The following is a 22,024-nucleotide window of genomic DNA, read 5'->3' on the forward strand; positions in this document are numbered from 1 at the left end:
CCTGCGGCAGGGTGGCGATGGCAGGGGGTGAGGGTTGAGTGAGGGCGGGGGTAGCGGCTGGTGGGGTAAAGCCCAGGGGCGGTGGCTGGAGCCTTGAGCGGGGCAGAGGGGCCGTAGGACCCACAGGGAGGTGATTCAAGGCCGGGCTGGCGGGGCTCTGAGCGGCCTGATCTGGTGGAAAGTGCCCCTGCCCAGAGCAGCGGGGTTGGAACTGGATGGTCTTTAAGGTCCCTCACAACCCAATCCATTCTCTGATTCCATCGCTCTATGACTTAGATTTAGGGATGGGGCAAACTGATTTCTTAATCCTCTTTCTCCCTCTTGCCATTCCTGGCTTCGCGTCCACCCAGTGGGATCGTATAAAGGGACAACAGGAATATTCAGGCCTTAGTCAAGGAAGCGATTCTACAGCCGACATGGTTTGAACTCCACCTGACCTTGGCTCTTGCCCTCTGTTGGCGTGGTGCTGGCACATCAAAGCTGGCCCTTCCCACTTAAAAGAAATCTGAGGAAATAATATCTCTCAGAACTGTGAGATAATCTTAATTGTGATACGGACGTTGCTGTTAGCACTGGAATAAAGTTAAATTTTTCCTTTGTAGCGTGCTGGTTAATGTTTCTAAAACTACTGGAAACGTGTGTAAATTCAGTACTACAGAAGCTTAGTTTCCCATGGGTGTGCCACCATTGTAGTGACACATCAGATAAAGCTAGTCCAGTTCTTTTTTTCTTTTATGTAGTATTTAAAAATCTCCCTGTTTAAGCGAAGCTAACAATTCTTTCTTTTCCTGGACTCTGAGCATGCCACATGCCTCCTCCTTTCAACATACCTGTAAACCAAAATTACCTGCACGTGTGGTCCCCCATCCACATCCTTAAATCTGCTGTGACTTCACCAAATCAACCTGGAGTTCTTTCTTTCTGACCCTAGCCTTCTTTTACCAACATTCCAAGCCGTGTCTAATACTCTGCCTGGAGTTTAAAACCACTTAGCATGTCTTTTGCAAGTATCATTTTATTTGAAACATGTTTTCTGTTATTTTCCAAGTTTTAACTTCGATGTGACTCCTGATCTTTAAATGTGTTTACAATTCTGCCGCAGCACTTGTTACATGTAACCTTACTTAAGCAAGGTTTCTTTTGTATTACAAAGCAAAGTAGTAACAGTTGCTACCATATTATTTTTGAAAAATAAGCTTCCTTCTAGCTGCACTGTTCTGTTTCTCTAATTTTTTGCTTATCATCTGCAGTTAGAGTAAGTTCTCTGGATATGCAGCTACTACCTTCTCTTTTTTGTAAAATAGCTGTCAAATTTAAGGGCTATTAAAATATCCCAGATATGTCATCCTACTGTTCCAAATTGGTATAATAGCTTCAATAGTATAGTAATAGTACTATAGTAGTTCTATAGTAATAGATTAATTCACATCACATCCTCAAGCATTGCAGAACCACATAGCATTCAGAATTGAAGAAAAATTTATCTTGGAATCAAGTAATTTTGGAACAATAAATATATGTGATCCATGTATATAGGCCTTAGCTATACATGGATATATATATATATATATGGATCATACATTCAAACATATATAGTACTGCTCAAGGCAATATGGAATTTCAAGCACACAGTAATTCTTCGGGTGTGCTGTGCCCTGTTCAGGGCCAGGACTTGGACTTGATGATCCTGATGGGTCTCTTCTAACTCAGCATATTCTGTGGTTCTAATAGAATAGAAAGTAAAAAATGAAAACAAGTAGCAGTTAGAGTTCTCATATGTTCTGCACATGTTGAACGCCTAACCAATGTATGTTCAGTTTGGAAAACCTTAATTTTACTTATTTAGGTATCACTTTCTCTAGTTCATTCACCAGGCTTGTCACCTTGTTGTAGAGGGCCATCAGGTGACTTAGGCATTATTTCCTGTCCATAAATCTACTTTGACTCGTCACAATTACCTTGATCTTCATGGTTTTGGATACCACATAAATTCCAGAAGGATTTTCTCTATGACCTTTCCAGGGACTGAGATGAAGCTAACTGGCCTGTTGTTCTCCAGACCTTCCTTCTTGCTCCCCTTGAAGATAGAAGAGATGCTTGGTCTCATCCAGTTTCATGGAATGTCTCCCAGTCAACAGCATATTTCAAAGCTAATTGAGAATGGCCTCACATGACATCAGCCAACTCTCCGGACACAACCTCTCAGACCCTGGGAATTTAAGATTATTTCCATTTTGTTTAAGTGTCCCCTAACCTGGTCCTCCTCCACTGAGGATAAGTCTTCCTTGCTCCATTAGACTTTCCCTCTACTCTTGCCTGAGACTGCTGAATGCCAGTATGGGTGAACTACTGACATTGTCCTCAGGACAGACATAAAGAGAACTTTCTGGCATAATGGCCAGGGCACTTAAATAGGAGATAGATATATAGGTGAGGGGTAACTAGGGGTGTTACACTATAACCAAACCATGAGATACAAGAAGAAACTCTTCCTCCTCTAACCATTTGGTCAACACAATCTTTGTTATTCTATTTTTCCCAATACATTGAACATTTTCTTTTGAGCCACTTTGTGTCAGTTAAGATTTATATGCATTCCATATGAATGAAAAAACCCAAACATATTCCATGTATTTTACCTAAGACTTTTCTTCAGGTTAAAGTTAAATGACACAAATAAATACACATATATCCCACTAGGTATCATTTCATGTGCTAATGTGCCAGAAATCTGTACAATACCGATGATGGTGCATTTTGGAGAGGTGAGCTGCAATGTGGACATGGTTATTTTTCAAAACTCCATAAAATCACACAAAAGAAAACACAACTACTGTTGGACACATGAGGTTTTCTATTCACTGAATTTCAGATAAAAGGTTACTTATACAAATCTAATCTTGGTATATCCAGTTCCTTAAGTGTGTGTGATGCAGAGTCACAAAATTGGATATAGCTCATCCATTCCCTGAGGAGGATGGAAAAATCTCACTTATGACATTATGACCTTCTCTCCATCCTCTCATTACATGCTCCCTGCATACTATCAATATTCTACACTGAACAGTTTTTCCTGTGATGCTCAACACTGATCAATCTTCCCACATCTTCTCTCAGCATGTACAACCACAGACACACTGAGATATATTTTGGGGGTAGGGAAAACAGGATGGCCAGGCCACCAGGCAGTAGAAGGACTGCAGCACCAGACTGGTGAGGGGGCGCTCAGGGGGCCTCTGCCCAACAGTGCACAAAACCATGGCTCACAGCAGCAGCGTTTGACATGTTTCCTCAAAGCAACAAGGCCCCAGAATGCTGTGAATAAGAGAGATAATGACTCTTTAGCTCAGGGAAAGCAGGTGCAGATGCTGAAGACACGAACCTTATTTTCAGGGTGTGAGAGCTGATGCATCTAGACCAACCAGTTTTTTCACAGCAGCCAGTTAAGCACTGTTTCTGTTTGCATAGCAAGACAAGGGGAAGGATCTTATTATCCCTCCTTCACCTAGGAGAGGGCTGAGGCAGACAGACACATTTGAAGTCTCAACTCATTTTTGATTGCCCCTTCTGGCCTGCTTTTGAGCTGGCATGTGGGGAAAATCTCATGCCTGTTTATTTGTAGCACAGCTTTTGCTGATGTCAGGTATTGCTGCAAGTGCTCAGCATTTCAACAAACCCACACTTGGCTACCTAGAGGGAGACAGCAGAAAGAAGAATGAAATAATTGACTAGCTGTAAAAACTTATGTGTAAACAACATAGAAATTATTCTATATAAGGCATTTATTCTTGTCTTGAAAAAGAATTTCAGCCGCTTTGGTTTGGTTTGGTTTGGCTTTGTCCTTTTCCAGATCCTTGCATCATTCATGGCCTTCTGTTTGTTTATTTTCATCTGCACCCTGCATTGATGAAGTGGGAGTGTTGCTGAAGGCTATGATTGCAAATAAGTCTTAGTAAAATGAATATGGGCAGGAAGAGCAAGTTAAAATAATCCAGGCAGTTTTTGTTCTACAGTGTCCTAATTTTTTAATCCTTCTCTTGGCACATATAGTATCTCTGAAGGTAACTGGCAACCATATCAACTACTGGAGCCAAAATAATGTATAGGAACTTGATTGCCTATCAGTTGTACCCCAGAAGCCAGGCAGGTAGTTACAGTTCATGCATAAGGTGCAAATTGTAGCCCCTTCTGCTATTCAGAATATACTTGTTGACCTTCCCACTGCTGATTTTCTTTTGGCATTAATACACTTTTCTTTCCCAGGGTGGGAATACAGAGAAACTGCTTCCTCCCACCCCTTTCCCTCTGTGTTGCACTGTTACTCATGATACTGTGAGCTCTTGGATGTAGGACACAGCAAGACCATGGTCCCAAACTAGGACCTCCACAAGCTACCCTAACACCAAATACTGGTGGCTGTAAGAGAGAACATTCAGGTTCATCCTCAATTCACAGCAGTTAATGCCAGCAAGCTCCTTGCAGGAGACATGAAGACAGCAAGGAACAGTGAGGAACTATGATCTTTTGTAACAACTCACCTTCAGTATTTGCTTTGAAGCCCTCATGCTTTTCCCAGTTCTTGGCTGACTTAAATGAACAGCACAGACTATTTTTATAAAGATTATAAGCCTAAGAGGGATCAGAAAATTCTACTTACGTTAATTTATAGAATACAAAAATACATAACTAAGCTGTATCTGTGACTGCAGCCAAGGACTTTTCCTGTTGCAAATGCTTTCCAGCTTTAGCCAAGCCTTTTAAGAGTAAACACCAGCAGTGCTGGTTTGTGTCCGAGAGAGGGTGCTAAAATAAAATATTTACTACAAAAACTTCAGAGCTCCACAATTGCTTAATTCAGTGCTTCTGCCTGCATAAATTTATTTTGACTTAGTCTTTATTTTACTTGCTCGCAGCTGGCAATTTAATACAGGCTTTAGCTTTAGTACATATTACACGAGTTGTAGTTTCAAAGCTGAAAATAACATTTAGAAAGAACTAACCATACCAGAGAAAAATAAGGGAACAAATTTCCAAATTTTCACTTCAGCCTGATTACTCAGATTTGATTGCATGCAGTTTTATTACTGATAGTTCTGAATTAATAAAATTAACAAAAATTAACAAAAGTTAACTGAAGGAGGAGATATTTAGGTTAGATACATAGAAGAAATTCTTTACTGTGAGGGTGGTGAGGAACTGAAACAGGTTGACCAGGGAAGATGTGGATGCCCCACCCTGCTAGGGGCCAGGGCCAGGTTGGATGGGACCTTAAGCAAGCTGTTCTAAAGAATGGTACCCCTGTTTATAACAGAAAGCTTGGAACCGGATGATCTCTAAGGTCCCTTCCAACCCATTCTATGATTCTATAAAATTCTGTCACACTGACTTTGTAACTCCCCATGGTGTCACTAGCAAAATCAAAATCTGCAGGTACATAACCATTGTGCTGTGCCAAAAACTTAGAAAAAGAATGGATAATAGAAGAAATATATTTTCTTTCATCTGATGCTCAGAGACAGAAGGACATTTTGCCAGTGAATTAGATAGAGGCTGCTGGCAGAACAACTTTGTGAAACAGGCATGTCCTGAGTTTAAATTCCAAGCTTTGGAAGAGGTCATGGTCAGGTCAAGAGCAGTGACTGCTAGTAGGTGACATGGTAATGGGAGACAGAAAGACTTTTCTTTCCTGAACTAAAACTTTCTCCTGCTGATTGAAACTTAGTGGGAGCTGAGCATTGCTGGTAGTTGACTGGTCAGTGATACCTTGTCCACCCTGTTTCCTACTGAGCTGTAAGCCCAGTGAGACCTGTCGCTCTGAAGTCATTGCAAATCAATGGTGCTTTTCCTAAGATGCAGAGATATTCAAAACCTGATGGGACACCACCTTGGGCAGCTGGCTGTAGGAGACCCTGCCTCAGCAGGTTGATAGGATCAGATAATCTCCAGAGATCCCTTCCCACCTCAACCAGTCTGTGATTCTGTAAATTAGGTAGTTGGTGATAAAGTACAACCTAGAACCACCCCTAGACCAGCAGTGCTCAAGCTAACTTCCTTTGGTATTGCACTTTGAACAGTGAAACAGTGCAGTTGTGTAGCAACATTGCCCCAGAATGAAGTGCTGTTTAAACTGTCTTTTCCTACTCTGCTTGTTTTCAGGGAATTTCAGCTGGACCAAAGCAAGTCTCTTTGTCCATATGTCAACTTATTTTTCTGTCTTTTATCTCATGACAATGTGCTGCTCAACAATCACTGAAAGCTGGCTGGCTTTGCTTAGCTGTCTGCTCTGCTTAGTTCCTGGGATCCAACCAAATGCATGGAATCACTCTCCCTACAAAACAGATGAATCCAAATCCTGCCACAGCCCTTAAATCTCCAAACTCAGGTCATTAGAGAGGTGATAAAAATATCCATAATGCTATTACAGCTTCTCTTAGATGCCGCCAGAATCCTATTTGTTCTTCACTGGAAACACTATTGTTTTTCTAAAAAAGAAAGTTGCTACTGTAGAAGGAAACTAGTTAAGGAAGAAAGCTATCAATTAGTATGAATATAATGTGTCAGGAACAAGGAACTGAAGAAATATGAAATGTGACATCTTTAGCAAACTTGAATATATGTTTCCTTTCTGTTTTAGATAAAGAAGAACAAGTATAAAGACAAAAATAGCTTGTATTACCATATTCTTAGGTCTAGATTTGGCTTGACACACTAACCCAGATTATTTTGGACTATAAAGAAATTGGAATAAAAATTGCAAAGTCAAAGCATTGCAATGCACTTGGTCACTTCTATGTTCCTTTGTCAGTCAGCTTCCAAAATGCTCCTTGCTCTACAGCACCTAAAGAGTGCTGAGATTTTTGGACAAAGAGGACAATTTTCTGTTTAGGGAACAACTTCTCTGGGGACAAAATAGGTATGAGAATGTATTTCCCCACAGCATTTCAAGATGGTTTGTAATGACACACAAATAATTAAATGAATAACCTATGGAAAAGATGAAGTAGGGGAAAGGTTGGTAGGTCAGCCTCAGGAATTGCAGCAGTTAGTTTGGACTAACATGCTGAAATTTGGAAGCTTGAGCAAACAAGTTTGTGTCTGTAAAAGCGGGTTAGAAATTGCATAAGGACATGCTTTCACGTGAATCTCCTGGCAGTATCATTTATGGGCAGGGAAGGAGAAGGAGATTGCCATCTTCCTGGGAAGATTGCCATCCTCACTGCCTTTGGTGGACCTCTGTGTCTAGATCCAAGAGAAAGCAAGGGCTGAAGTAGTACATGGACAAAGAGCCGATCAGGAAGGAAATCTCGAGGTCCAGAACATCAGTGCTACATTTTGGACAAATATTGCATGTCTGTACATCAAGTACGCTTGAGTTTGTGAAGATGATACCAGTCCTGCACCACACGTGGTCTCCTTAACTTATTTCTACTGTTTGTCCCACTGATGTGGAAACACATCTCTGAGCTCTGGTCAACCAAACTATGAACACAGAATTGAGAAGGCAGCCATGGAAGTGCATGTATGGATATGTAATTTCTTGACAAATTTTCCTTTAGAAAATAAAATTAAAATGAAAAATATTAATTGTTTCTAAGAAATACTATTTTGATTTCACATGCCAAATATGTCTTTATTAAAAGCAGGGATAAAGAAGCAGGAAATTTTCAACCAACTTTGGTAGTTTAAATAAATGTTTTATAGTTAGCACTTGGAACAAAAATGAGTTTTGAAGATGTGAGATTTTGTGCTTGTTACACCAAGCACAAAGCCATTTCCTTCCCTGACTCTTTTTCTATTGTGTATCAGAGGCTGAGTTGTGATGGGATCAGTAGCTCCTGTTCTGTGTGATTTTTGTTTCCTTCCTAGCCAGCCTAAACATTTTCTTAGCAATCCCTCCGTAACTGACAGATCTCCTGGGAGACACCACAGTTAGAATCATAGAATCATTTAGAGACCTCGGAGACAATTGAGACCAACCGGTAACCATTAGGCGGTGGATCTCACTTTGGCACAGAGTATGCAGGATTCAGGGCTTCAGGTTAGAGAAGTTCAGTTTGTAAATACGAGTGCTGGGCCATAGACCAAACCCAAGCTGAATCCAACAGATTCAGTGACCCTGTTTGCTCCCAAAGTGGCCCGACAGTGAATGAATCTTCCCGACAGGGTAGATTCCAACAAAGGCAAACGGCCACCATCTGCCGTGACAGCTGGGTGGGTGATGGCACAGCACCACAGAACCTCTCCTCCTGCTCAGATACTGCTCCCCACCGCCTCCCCATCCCTCAGCTTTGCTCTTCCCTCCCTCGGAGGAGCCCCGGCCGTCCCTCCCGCCCCGTGCCCGCCCTCGCCGGGGCCGGGAGGAGGCGGTGCCTTATAGGGCGGGCGCGGGGGCCGCGCCTGCAGAGCCGCGCCGAGCCCGGCGATACCCTGGACAGCGCCGCGCCGCCGCTCCGCCGCCATGGTGAGCGTCCCCCTGCATCCCCTGTCCGCACACGCACCATCCCCGCGGGGCCCCCTGCCTCCGGGCCGCCGCTGCCTCTCCCCTCCATGACCCCCGCTCCACCGGGGCCGGCGGAGAGTCCCCCCTGCCCGCCCCCCTTCCTCCTCCGCCGCTATCCCCGCTCCTACGGGCCATGTTCGGGGCGTGATTTTTAGGGGGGTAAAGGGGGGGCATGGCCTCAGATGCCCCCAGCCCCGACGCGAGGCACCCGAGCCGCCGGGGCGGGTCGGGTCGAGCGGCTGAGCTTGGGCATTATAGGGAAGGAGGGAGGGACGGAGGGACAGAGGGACCCTTAAGGAGCGGGGGAGGAGGGATGGGGGAGAGGGAGTCTCGGGGGCACCCGCGCAGCACGGGGAGCCGGGCGACGTGCGGGGACAGCCACGTGGAGGAACGTGGTCCTGGGTGGAGGGAGGGATGGAGCGAGGGATGCGCAGCCCCTGGGCATCCATCGCCCTGCCCCGCTCCGAGCAGGTGCATTCTGCTGCTCTACTCCGAGGTGCGTTTGAGCGTGTTACATAAACCGATTATTCCCGTTAATTTGTTATCTTAACAGAAGGTCTTGCTTTAGCCATTCAATCTGCAGTGGAACACTTCCTTTTTTTTTTTTTTTTTTTTTTTTTTTTCCTCCCATGTAATGAATGAACAATGGAGTTTTAGATTCTAGTTCAGCATTTAAAAGAGTTAAAGTGGAGCAATTAAATCACCTATTTAGTAAGCAATGCCGATTCCCCATAGCACATTGTGTCTTTGCAGTCATAGTAACTTTCCCAAAGGGGCTCATCCTGTTTATAAAAAGCAATGCATTAAGTATACTACCGACCTTACAAAGTAGGACACTATCAAATAATTATTTTGCAGCCTTACATTTTGAGGCACATTGGGATGAATAATTTGGCAAAGATTGTTGTATCAGAAGCTTGAGACATGATTAACAAGAGAGCCTAGTTTTTGTTTTATACAATTTAACAACAAAAATACTTTTTTCCTCTCAAAAAAAGCTTTGCATCATATATAGTAAATTCTGCCTTTCTTGAACAAAAATCAGTTTGGACCCTTCCTTCCTCCATAAATCCAGACATGAATGATATTCAAATAGTCATTCTATGAATTAACTTCAGTCCTCTTTCTAATAGTCATGTACCCACCTACTGTCAGTCTGAATCTGTTTCTCCTATATATTCTATTTGCCACCAACTCAGCTTTGGGATGCTAGATATGAAAAGACCCTATTGAAAAGACCTGAAATTCTGCAGTAGTTTATGCTACCTGAGCCCCCTTGGAGTGACATAATTGAATTTCTATTTCCTATCAATTTGGAATATAAACACAAAAGCTATGACTGAATTACCGTAGCTGCACAAAGCCGAAGTTAATACTAGCCATTGGTAATGTCTTCCTTGTAGCAGAGGAAGAAGGTTACAAAGATACCTGGTGTCACAGAAGGCAATGTACATTATTTATTAGTAATTGGTACAGATAATACCCAGGTGCTCAGGAGTACTGAGGCAGCTGGAAAGAAAGGTAGAATACCCAGAACTAGTTAAAATGTTTCATTTTGAATCCTTCTAGGGCTGAGATGAAGTCAGTTATACTAGTGCAAATCAAAGAAGCATTAATTGGTAACACAGGCATTGGCAGCCTCATATCAATGGAAATTATATCTGAGACCTACCCTTAACCTGTTCTTTCTGGTTCCTAGAGCTGTTCAATTAACCTTGACATTTTTCTTGAAATGGCTGGAAGCAATAACCAGAAGTCACCATTCAGAGCTACACATGCATTTGGATTAGCAAATGTTATGCTTCTGTATGTCCAATAATCTTAGTATTCAAATTGCTGACATTTCCCAAGCTTTGTTATACATACATAAAAGCATTCTGAAGAAAGAATTGCCAATCTGAGAAAGTCTGTGAAGTGATATAAAGGCTGAAGGTTACTTTGACTCTGAAAGTTGGAAAGAGTGTCCTTGGAATAATAGTTACTGAAACAAATACTGAGCTATTGATGAAAGCTGTTGCAATGATGCTAATGCAGGATTCAAAGTTACAGCACATCGATTTCTAGATGGACCTGGAGCTTGGGGGCAAGGGCTCACGGGGACATCGGAGTATACACCAAAGGTATCAGGAGCAAATGTAGGACAAACAAATTTTTGGCCCAAGCAGTGGGAACATTGACTAATCATTCCCTTCACTAGTATACAAATAGAAATAAGCAGGTTTATGTTGCTAGTGTCCTTTAAACTCGACTGAGAGTTTTTCAGCATCCTGGCTGTTCAATAATCACTATTATTTGTAGAAAGTTGCATAAGAAAACTTTTTTGTTTGTTTGTTTTGAAACTACATTTTGCTGAAGCAGCAAACCACTGCCATCATAAAGCATTAAGCATTTCCTCATCATCCTCACTGTATGAGGGCAACCACAGTGGCTTGGTTCTTCTGTTTATGTAGTTCACTGCAGCTCTCCTTGCTTCAGTGAATCTAGGTCAAATTACTCTGGCTCAGGATTTGGCTGCACCCTTGAACTTTAAACCGATTACACATTTTGATTTGTCAGTGTATTTTCCATGGGGTCAAATCCCACTTTCATGGAGTAAGAGGGTGTATAACATTGCACAGTCATGGCAACTTATGCTTACAAAGAGACTAGGTAGCACTAAGGTAAGCATAAACATGAGGACTGTACTTAGATATTGCAGATACTGTGACAGTATCTATACCTCTACAAGAATCCAGTGGTAGAGGGAGAGACAGAAGCTAGAATATGCTTTTCATTTCCTTCAGAGGCTTTGATACCTCTGTAACCTGAAGTTAACACAGAAAGACACCTAACTCTGCTAAGCATTCATAAGCATCATGGCCACCATATCAGGATATGGACCTTAATATGGACATATACTGATTGCAGAACATATGCAAAGAGCCCTAGAGAGAGCAAAGAAAATGCCTCTTCTTTGTTGACAGTGGCCAAAATAAACCCGTGTCTCATTGTCCATTGCTGTTTGTTAGTTTCTCTGAATACTGCACGAGAAAGAGGATTGAAAAGACAATGTTCTAGCCCCTGAACAGTGTCATGCAAATTGGAGGAGAATGTTTTTCAGCAGAGATCAGCTCAGCACAAATACCTGATGACACAACATCCAGTGCTACAGCACCCACAAGATCTCTCCAGCTCCAGCAGAGTGAAGAGTGAATGGACTGCAGCAGCCCTGCCATCCAGAACCAGAGCAGGAAGGCAAGGGCTTGCCAGCTGACACAGAATTAATGGGCTACAAGAAAACATGCTGAGAAACTGCATATAGAACAGGAAAAATTGGCTCTACTTGCATAGAAACTCAAGAAGACACACTGAATCCTTTTGCACATGGTGGAATTGATTAGGAAAAATACCTTCCAGGAACTGAAGTAAGAGTCCACCAATTCATTTGCATAGTTAGAGATGCCTGCTTACCAAAACCTGCATGCCGCCCTTGGTCCCTCTCATCTCTAGGAAGATCCTTTGATTTTTGAAGACTGATCATTGTATCTTCATTACAAGCAGTCTGACCTGTGAAAAAAAGCACAGTCCTCTTGTTCATCAGGCACTCGATTTTACATTAATTTAACTTTATAGCATCTCTTGACTTTATTGAAGAAAAAGGTTAATAACAGGCAAACATTTTAAATTTGAACCTCCGACTCAATCAAAAGTTGGGAAAAAAACTTGCAATAGTATTTTCTTGAGGTATTAGTAAAGTCCAAAGTAAGGCAAATATAAAGGGCTGGTTTATTCCCTGATCTAAGTAAAATTCAAGTGTAAATAAATAGAATAACATCATCATTCTTCCTCATGCTTTCATGTTATGCTATATGAGAGTTTTGTTAAACACTGCCTGTAAAACGGATTTAAAAGCTGAGACATTATTAGGCCTCATACAAGCAGAGTCTGAAGTCTGTATTCAATGATAAAATAATATGTCACAAGTGCAGTCTGATTTGTAATTAAAGAAGGTAATGGAGAAGCGAGGGAAATTATGAGGATGGAATTAAGTGTATAACTCCTTGTTCCAGCCAGAGAGCTGCTGGGATGAGCCTGCCTGGTGAGGCAGTGGTGGAAAGGTACAAGGAGGATTGCCCAGCCATAACAGAGAAGAAACACCCTGGGATGTGCAGCTCTGTCACATTATAAATGCCACACTTCAGACTTTGAGCACACCAAAATTATCAGCCAATTTGTGAGTGCCTGGCAACAGTGGAGCTTGTAAATCCATTACCTGCATACACCCTCCATGGCTTGCCTTCTCATATGCTAAATACATAGGCCACAATATTTGAGTGACTGCATCTTTACCCACGGGACTGCTGCACAGCTGACAAGTAGAGTACAATATGAAATGAAGTGAATATTTATGACTTCTGTGGGGCTCCTTATCTACCTAACTAACAGCAAAAGCCACTTTTAGTTTTTGAGAAATAGTTAAATTCAGATTTAGGATGGTAATTAGAACTCTACATCTTCAAGAAATGACAACATTTTATTGGCATTAATACTGAAAGTACTCTGACTTGATGTCAGAGTCTAACAACAACAGAGTGATAATTTTAAATACTGAGCTAATGTAGGTAATGACTTTTAAACTGCACTGAATTTCCTTTTTTTCAGTCAAAACTGACTGTGATGAAGTGGTAATGGTCAGCTCCCCATACTGAAGGAAATCAAACCCTCTCTGGTAGAAATTTGTATACAAAGATATGTAATTAGAGAATAAAAAATTAAGATCATTAAGTTTTCATCATTGTTTGGAGAGATTGTGATTTTTTTTCACCATAAGGAAGACAGATATGGAAATGAATCAAGAAATAGTTCATATTCTGTGTCATCATTTAAAAACCAAACACAGCAAGAAATGGAAATTAGAAGTAGGGTGACCAAGTTTCAAATAAATATCCTAAACCCAAGTATTAGGAGCCACAACCAAACCATTCTTCCCCTAGTTCTTAAAGAACCTCCTACAGGATACTAGTCAGTAGTCAATATTCATGATGTTTTTTATCCAGCAAAGACAATGTGTTACAGCAGCCTAACAGGGGGACTGACCTACACACATGATAAAAAGCCTGCAGCTGTTGTTATTTCCTCTAGGTGACAATAACTGAGGCAGTTTACAGACATTTTGTATCATTAGGGCATTACCATGCAGCACAGTCATTAGCATTTTTATTCTGAGGGAAGTGTCAGTCTGGGTGTTTCCATGGTGTAATGGGTTTAAGAGTCTGGGCTTTAAAATTCCAGTTATGTGTGGATTAAACTCTAGGATACCCACTGTTGGGGCTGATGGAGAAAGGGAGCTAATTAGCCTGTGCACCCTTTTATCCTGTGCCAGCAGACAGCACTTTGTTATTTGGGTTTCATACAATTTTAAGAGGTGTCCTTAGAGTTCATTAGGGTTCATTTAAGGTTTTAAAAGAGGTAAATTTAGAATTGTTTTGGAGGAGGAGACATAAGAGGACTTCCATACCCTCTGTTTTCTTCTTTATTAAGCTTGAAAATCAACTGTCATTTCTTCTCCTCTCCTTGCCCAGTCTTCTTTAAACATGACTGAAGTCCAAAACATGAATTAGCATTTGAACCACAGGGTTTTGCCCTCCAGGATTTAAGGGAGAAATGGAAGGAAGAAAAAAAAAAAGTGAAGGACCAGTTTATAGAAGAAGATATTTCTTTAATTGTTGTTTTGTGTTTTCGAGTGACACTTTGGAAAACAGGCATCATCTTCTGTTTCCTTATTTCCTTATATTACACTTGCATTTTCACATCCAACTAGAAAAACAATACTGTTTCTTACATTTTTCTGTAAGCATGGATAAAACCGTTCCAAAAAGAAAGTGCCTTCAAATTGGCAAGGAATAATGGTTGGCAAACTTTTTGAAAGTGATTTCCTTGTCAGAGAATTGGCACATCTCTTCGTAAGGCAGCTCTGAATATTACTATCCACACCTGCTTTCTCTCCCATGGCTGGCTATAGCCAGCCAAGTTACTTCTGCTGGAGTTTAAAAGATTAGCTGTGAGGCTGTGCAAGTTCTGGTCTGGTAGGGGTTGGTATTTGTGTCAGAATCATGTTTTACTGTGCACATGGTGCAATTTTTTTCAGAGTTTGTCAGTAGTCCATGCAATTCCAGGGGTAAAAATCATGATGTCTGTTTTTGTATTTATATGCTTGTCAATTTATTATTAAAATATCTTTATGTGCTAAGTAATTTACACAATTTGCATTATGCCTGGCTACTCAAAGTTATCCTCCTCCCCAAATCCAGATGCTTGTGTGATATGAAAAATATCCCATGCAATGGGATATTTTTTAGAACCAGCTGCATCTGTCCTCTCTGCTGTTAGTATTATGTGTCTTCCTAGAGTAGCATTTCAGTGTTGCTTTGCTGTTACACCAGATGTACTGTGAATTTAAATCTTAAAATCAGCCCTTCTTACCTAGGAGTACCCACTTCACTTGACTTCTTTCCAAGGCATATCTTTTAATACTGTATGCATGAAGCCAGACAAAAACTCCATATTTTCAAGTTAATGGAGGAAAAAGAAAAATCAAAGGCTTAGAAAACAAGTGTATCAGAAACCAGTTCAGATTAACAAAGTCTTTATAGGTTCCTTTCTTCTTCCCACTTCCTGCTGCTACTTAAAGCAGAAATGAGAGACGTCTTCCAGCCAGCAGTGATCATCACTCTCACAGTAGTAGACAGCTTATTTATGTGAGTTACCTAAGAAATCCAAATCTTCTTCCAAAAATTAGGTACATCCACTGAAAAATGTGTTAGAAGAATCTGGATTCACCCTTAAAAGCAATATTGAAATTTTTCCTGTTGAAATACTGGAGCTATTGGATTTATCTGGCAGCTTGATGATTAAGAACCATGAGAAAGAGCTGCTCAATCACTCCTTCCCCAGAACTAGAAAAATGAAGTACATCACATCTCTAGTTTTATAGCATTCTTTTCAATTTCCAGGACTCTTTTTTTGGGGGCAGAAATTTAGTTACATATTCTCTCTAAGATTTTTTTTTTTATATGTGTTAAAAGCATCACAGGATCTTCAAGCTCTCCTTTGAAAGCTGAGATATAGCTTGTGATTTCTTGGTGCTGAAACACATTTGAAACTTGTCTTTAAAACTGGCAATTTGTGCAAGGCAACAGAAGAGGTAGCATTTAGCTTTATTGTTCTGCAAAATAGAAATACCTCTCCATTTCAGTGAAATGAAAACCTTTTGGGTTTTATGCAATTATTTCTTCCTTACTGCTGTAGACTTTGTAAGCTTGCATCTTAATAGTATCTGCAAAAACCCTTCAAAGATAAAAGGCTAGATAAGAGTTATTTTGCTTACAATAATTTAAAGAAAAACAAACAAAAAAAAAAATCTCTCATAACGTACCTGAAAAAAAACAACCATTTTTTTCCCATTTTACATTTACTAAATTAGCAGCATAATTTTATTTTAAATCTGGGATAACTAAAATGTCCCTCTAGGACTGCATTTAATAGATTTTTTTTTTTACAAAATAATTTCTTTGTCATCAATCAGGCAGTAATTTTCTTCTGTTTGCTGGACACCTTTGGGAGATGTCAGAATTCTGATCAGAAAGTGTTTTGATGGAAAGGTACAAAGTTGAAAGCCAAGACAGAGAGCAATGTCATTAAGAAAGGTGTAGAAGGGCAAAAAGACAGCACTGTCCCATTTTTCCCCCAGAGTTTAAAGGAGTGTGAGTATTTCAATATTCTGTCTTGTTAAACCTCAGGTCTTGCTGAAGCTTGATATGCATTCTGCAAGCACTTAACAAACCTAACAGCTCCTAAGCACTCAATAGGATGAGGAACATCCTGATCAGCTGAAAACAAGAAATCCATACTAGTCCCGTGGTCTTTAGCAAATTTGGGGTTTCATGTGTTCTTGTTTCTTTTACAAAGGGGTCCCCCCACTGTTCCACCTCCAAATATGAACAGCATTGATAAGACACTGGTCTAAGTTTAATTCTCAGTGGCTTTCATTGGATGCAATAAGGTGGTTGTTTAAGCAAAGAGGACACAATATTATCCAAATAATGAGGTAGTGTAAATTGAGAACACTGAACTCAATTACAAAGAAGCAAGCAATGTGAGATGATTAAATACCTGTGACACTTAATTCATTGATCCGTCATTAGATGGGGTTTGAGAATTTGTTACCTGAAATGATCATGCATTTGACTCCATAAGCCAGTTTAGGGTATATTTTGATCAATATACAGCTGATCAGCTCCTCAGGTTAATACTGCAGGTAACCGAGTTTAAATTAGGAAAGAGACATGTGCACAGTCAGAATGCAGGAAGCTTTTGATTTCAATTAGAACCCTCAAATAACACAGTGTTTATACTTAGCTGGGGAAAGTACCAGAGGGCATCTTCAGACATCACCTCCTGCTTTCTTTCTTATAGCCTTCATAAAATAAATCATTCTAAATAGATGGATTTTCTTTAAAATCAGTGATACTTGAAATTATTTTATTTTACCTGCTCACCTAACTCTCACAACTGTCACACATTTACTCCCTCACCACATTTATAGATTGCACCAACTTAAACAGAGGTATAAATGACTTGCTGTAGTTGGTTTTCCAGGGGAAAGCTTATTCGTTTTTTTGCCTGAAACATCTTAGTACTGTATGATATTAAATAACTAGATTTACCATTATTACCTTTGCCACTCTTTCAGACAATGCATTTCACCATTAAACAATCATTCTGTGTCTGCTAGTTGGTTTTTCTCCCTTAGTTGGTGTTTTTTAGGTGTTTGTTTTTTTTTTTTGGAATACAGAAGGTTCTCATTTTATCTGTTTCTAAGGTTATCTGTACAGAAACTTCAATCAGCTACAATGCCATCAGTGCTGATTCTAACTTCTCCTATAAAACAAACGTATTTATTGCGTTTACTTGTAAGAAGTTGTCATCTCTTCAAATAGTTATTGCTAACAACACACATATGATGCAAAGTAAGAAGTGATGCTTATCCTTCTTGGAAACCTAAGCTGGTGGGGATATTCATTTTCTGGAAAGCGGTACTTGATCAGTTCATGTGATGTATATCAGGTCTCAGATACTTCAAGCTGACCTTGCCAGCAACTCTGTTTTTCTCCCACCTGCTATCTGTCCACTACAGAGCAGCACTGAACCTCATCGATGCTTAACTATCAGGGGATCCAAAATTTTTCCAAATGATGTCTCTCTTTACAATGTCTGTTTCTTCTGAGAAGCAATTAATTCAGTCTGGATGGGTGTGACAGCCACTGCAGTGCAGCGCTCTCATGGAGCTGTTATGTCACATGGAAATTCCCAACTTCAATGGTGCTTGACTTTCCAGGTCAGCTTAGGCTGATCCTATCAGATGATCTTCCTGAATGCTGAAGAAAGCTAGCTGTGTGAAAAGCCTCCACCAAGAAAGCTGATCTTCTAATACTGGACATAATTACAAAGGCACAATAAGTATCGCAAGAGCAGCAATACCCACTGAAGTTCTGCATGTTTTCTAGTCATGTTTTCTTTTAGGAATATTATTAGATTACCCTTCAGAATTTTTTGGGCTTTACTTTTCTTCTTTCAGTCAGCAGTTACTGGTAAATGGTAACTACCATCAAATAATAAATTAGGAGACAAATGTCTATTACGACTCACAAGCTTGAAATCTGCTTGATTTAAAAGCTAAGGTACAGATTTTAGAAGTAGGTATTTTTACTGAAAACTTCATGCTTCTTTCCCAGAACAATTTACACTCCCAATTGAAAAGCTTCCTGTACTGAGTTTTGTATCTGCATTTGTCACACAGCAGTTAGACAGTTTTGTACATGGGTAATGACCTCGAAGTGAAATTGAAAGGCTTTGCATGTGTTGGAAGATTAAGGCTGAAACCTTAGAAGCTGGGATGTGAACTCTCTAATCCTCAGCAGCATGCTACAAACACCTCCCCCTCCTTCAAATTCTTTTCCTTCCCCTTTTCCAACTTACATCCCTATAAATAGCTCAGGAAAGGATCTGTCCATTTGGGCAGAAACTACAAGAAATGGCACAGCAAATGACTGCAAACCAAGAAAAAACATTTTTCTAGTGGGCAAAAGAACCCACCCAAGATCTCCTTCACCCAAGCTGTAAGATCAAGAACAGTTGCATGCTGTTACTTCTAGGGATGTGGCTAAAGCAGGATCCAACATGACCTATGTCACCAGTCCCTGCATGGAGAGCAACAGATAGAAAACATGCACATACATACCTCAAACTTAGTTACCTTACCAGAGTCCTGCATTCCCTCTTTTTGAAGAGAAATTAAGATACAAGCGCTCCACTGCTGGCAGTGGATCCAGTGAGTCTGGCCAAGGGGACTGTTACATCCATGTGGAACTCTGCTGGTCTCTCCAGCAGCCAGCGTGGCATTTACCCATAATATGTTGGGTTATAATTGTGCTATGGACATGCCCCCTCATAAGTCTCCTGCTTCTTCCAGGAGCAGGGGAATGGGAATTTGTCCTGGTTTAATGTTCTTGTATAATTCAACAACTTGAGGAGGTTAGACAGAGTATGTATCAGGGTAAGTTTTGCCTTTGGGCAGGTACTTAGCCCAGTTTGACTAAGTGTTTATAGGTGCAATTTTCCACAAAGGAAAAACAGCTGGGCAGAATTCATCTTAGTAGATTTAATGTATAAATAAGACACTCAGTAGAGGGTTTGGGGAAAAAAATCAAACGCATAAGCATTATTATAGATGTGCTTTTGTGGGTTTTAATCCCACTTCGTTCCTTTCTGAGCTTTCAGAATTTACAGAGGTCAGTAAAAATCATCCTTTAGAGGTATTCATTTTAAATATAATTCTGCTTTTACTGTTACAGTGAAAAGCTTGAAAGTATGACTTTAACTTCTAGATTGTGTAGATTTATGGAAACAAGAACTTGGTGGCTTAGTTCAGTAAAAATGCAGGGCAGAAGGGGTTTGATTTGGGGGATCTATACTAAAGAAGTCACTATAAAACTAGCCAAAGAGATGAACACCTCTCTGCTCCTGTTCCAGCTGTGCCAGCTCCCAGGCACACAGCACCATTCCTTTGCTGCAGGTCACTGTCCTGCACAGCTCACATGAAGTTGGTACAGTGTGTTTTAAGAGCTCCAGTTTGGATAGTTTCAGTTAACCAATCCCTTTATATGAAATAGGTAACAGCTGTAGAACCAGCACTGCCAACAGCCCTGCAGTGTCATTCCCAGCCCAGGGGAAGCACAGCTGAGAAGCCAATGCATGGCAGTCCAACTCTCCAGCCAGCACAGTGGCTTTCATGGTACTTAAAATGCCACAGATGTTTAGCTCTGATTTAGTTTTTCTGTATGTTTATAAGGAGTTCAGGGCAGCTAAATAATTGCATCAACTGGAGACTGTTTAACTCACGAGGATGAAAGTATTTTCAGGGCCATGTTTCTGAAATGTAAGGTATCCTATGTTACAATTTTCTATGTACGCATGGAACCTTTTCTATTTAAAACAAGCTTCTGTGCACAGTCTCTAGCTATTGCAAGTTTAAAGTACTTCAGGAGTAAGACATTAATAGTAGTGAATTTCACAAATTCCTAAGATATTGCCTACATGTACTGTACATAGTTAAGTGATGCAAACAAAATTTGCTGCATTTAATTCAATTTCTTACATACAGTACCTGTAGCATTTTATATGTTAGAAGTGCATTCTACTTCATACATCCTGACAACGAGACTTTATAACTGGTTTGTAACAAGTGTTAATTACATGTATGTACGGAGCTGTCAGTTTTTCCAACATCTCTTACAGTTTTCCTTTTTTTTTACATGCTTCAGAGGCTGTATTCAATCTTCTACCACTCTTGTCGTTGGCAAAACTGTGTCTATAAAGGGAATTAATACTGCAGGAAAAAGTCTGAATTAAGCAATTATTTAGTTAATACTTTACAAGTTGAGTTCTTGACTTACAGTTTTCTGAAGGGCTGCTGACAATTGCCTGTCAAAGATTACAAGATGTAAAAAGCACCCTAACACTTTATTTAATTTTTATACGTTTACATTTTAGTACTTTATTTTAATTCAGTTTCTTGTCTTCTGAAGAGAAAAACACACAGCCTTACTTTTAAGTGTGCCCAGAGGAACTAGAAATGCTACCCACACAGATTTTCAAATACTCCTGCCTTGTCTTCCCTGCCAGCAGCTGAGTACCCCCCAGCACTGGTATGAGCTGATTAAGAAACTCAGGCAAAACTGTTGAGTGGGGAAAAGCCCCAGCCAGGGAATACATTTTATAAAATCCTTTTTGATCCTCCTGCCTCTATCAGGAGGGGCAGGCAGTCCCTTGCACATTAATCCCTGCCATGGGGACACAGTTGCAGACATCTGGGACGGCAACCAAGAAACCTACTTCTTTGGCACAGAGTGCCCTTTGTCCTCCTGCACTGCCAGGATTGTGGGAAAATCAGAGCTCTTGCTTTTGGGTTTTTTGGGGGGTTTTGTTTTAGTTTGGGGTTTCTTTAAGGTTTTTTGTCCAACAAGCCTTGAGATCATGTGCAGAGGCTGAGGATCTATTCATCTTAGATTGTGAAGTTTGTTGCCATAGAAAATGAAGATATTTTCACAGTACTAGAAAGGACATGTTGTCAGCTTGTCCCTGTTTCTTTCCACAGAAAAATGGTCAATTGTGTATGCAAAATAAAGAAATAAAGTCCTGTATGCATTTTACTAACTTATGGAATCAGCTTCTCAGCAACAACAAAATCTGTCTGCAAATAGTGAGGAAAACAAACTTATCATAATATGGCATGCTGAGAAAACTGAGCTGCCATGTAAACTTGTTGTTGTAATTCTCCTCTACCATTTCATTTGCTCCCCGTGCCCTTTTGGTTTATTTATTGTATGGGTCTAAATGTAGGATGCAAAATCTTTGCTGCAAAAAACATATAGTAGCACACGTGGCAAATTTTGGGCCAACACTCTATACCCAGTATATATTTGGGGAACATTCTGTTCTGAAACTAAATAATTTAGTAAATCCAAAGCCTTAAAAGGGTGATTGCCTCCTTTGTTTTGGTAAAATTATTTTCCTGTGCTTCTCAAAGTGCAGCTGGCTGTCTTGCTCCTATATAAGGCGAAATTGTATGCTGGTTCTTCAGACACAGTTTGGTTAGGCATCCTTTATCAAGCCTAGTTGTTTGGAGGCAGGTAAGTTAGGCTGTGCAGGCTTTCATATTGCTGATGTAAATTCTGACACTGATCTGTCTTCCCAATGCCTCGTAAAGTCAACAAGAGCTGAACAGACAATTAAGAAAGCAGCAAAAACAGAATTCACTTCTCTCTAAGAAAACTCATTGGGGTTCTTTGCTTGTAACATTAAGACCTGCCTGCTCCAAAAGAAACTTTCTGTTATACAAGCCAGAACCTATTCCCAAGGATTGTTGCTTTGCTTGAGAAAGTAATGTATTCACTCAGGCTGTTGGAAGAAGGTAGAATTTTTATC

At 40.4% G+C, this 22,024-nt stretch overlaps 1 protein-coding gene and 1 long non-coding RNA gene across 4 annotated transcripts in view; both read left to right on the plus strand.

The window, feature by feature from the left end:
• The first annotated feature begins 67 nt into the window (after positions 1–67).
• Positions 68–601, plus strand: LOC128807673 (uncharacterized). The gene is made up of 2 exons (XR_008437238.1): positions 68–227; positions 351–601. It is a non-coding gene; the product is annotated as an uncharacterized LOC128807673 (long non-coding RNA).
• A 7,354-nt stretch (positions 602–7,955) lies between these two features.
• The window catches only part of ELOVL2 (ELOVL fatty acid elongase 2), a 49,329-nt gene continuing 35,260 nt past the window's right edge, over positions 7,956–22,024 (plus strand). The window contains exons 1-2 of one of the 3 annotated variants that reach the window (XM_053995214.1): positions 8,021–8,038; positions 8,169–8,461. In XM_053995214.1, coding sequence (XP_053851189.1) covers positions 8,459–8,461 — 3 coding nt within the window. In that variant the 5' untranslated portion in view covers positions 8,021–8,038; positions 8,169–8,458. The other 2 variants (XM_053995193.1, XM_053995202.1) reach the window with 2 other exon arrangements.

Source organism: Vidua macroura, chromosome 1 (assembly GCF_024509145.1).
Source record: "Vidua macroura isolate BioBank_ID:100142 chromosome 1, ASM2450914v1, whole genome shotgun sequence".
Classification (NCBI taxonomy): Eukaryota; Metazoa; Chordata; class Aves; order Passeriformes; family Viduidae; genus Vidua; species Vidua macroura.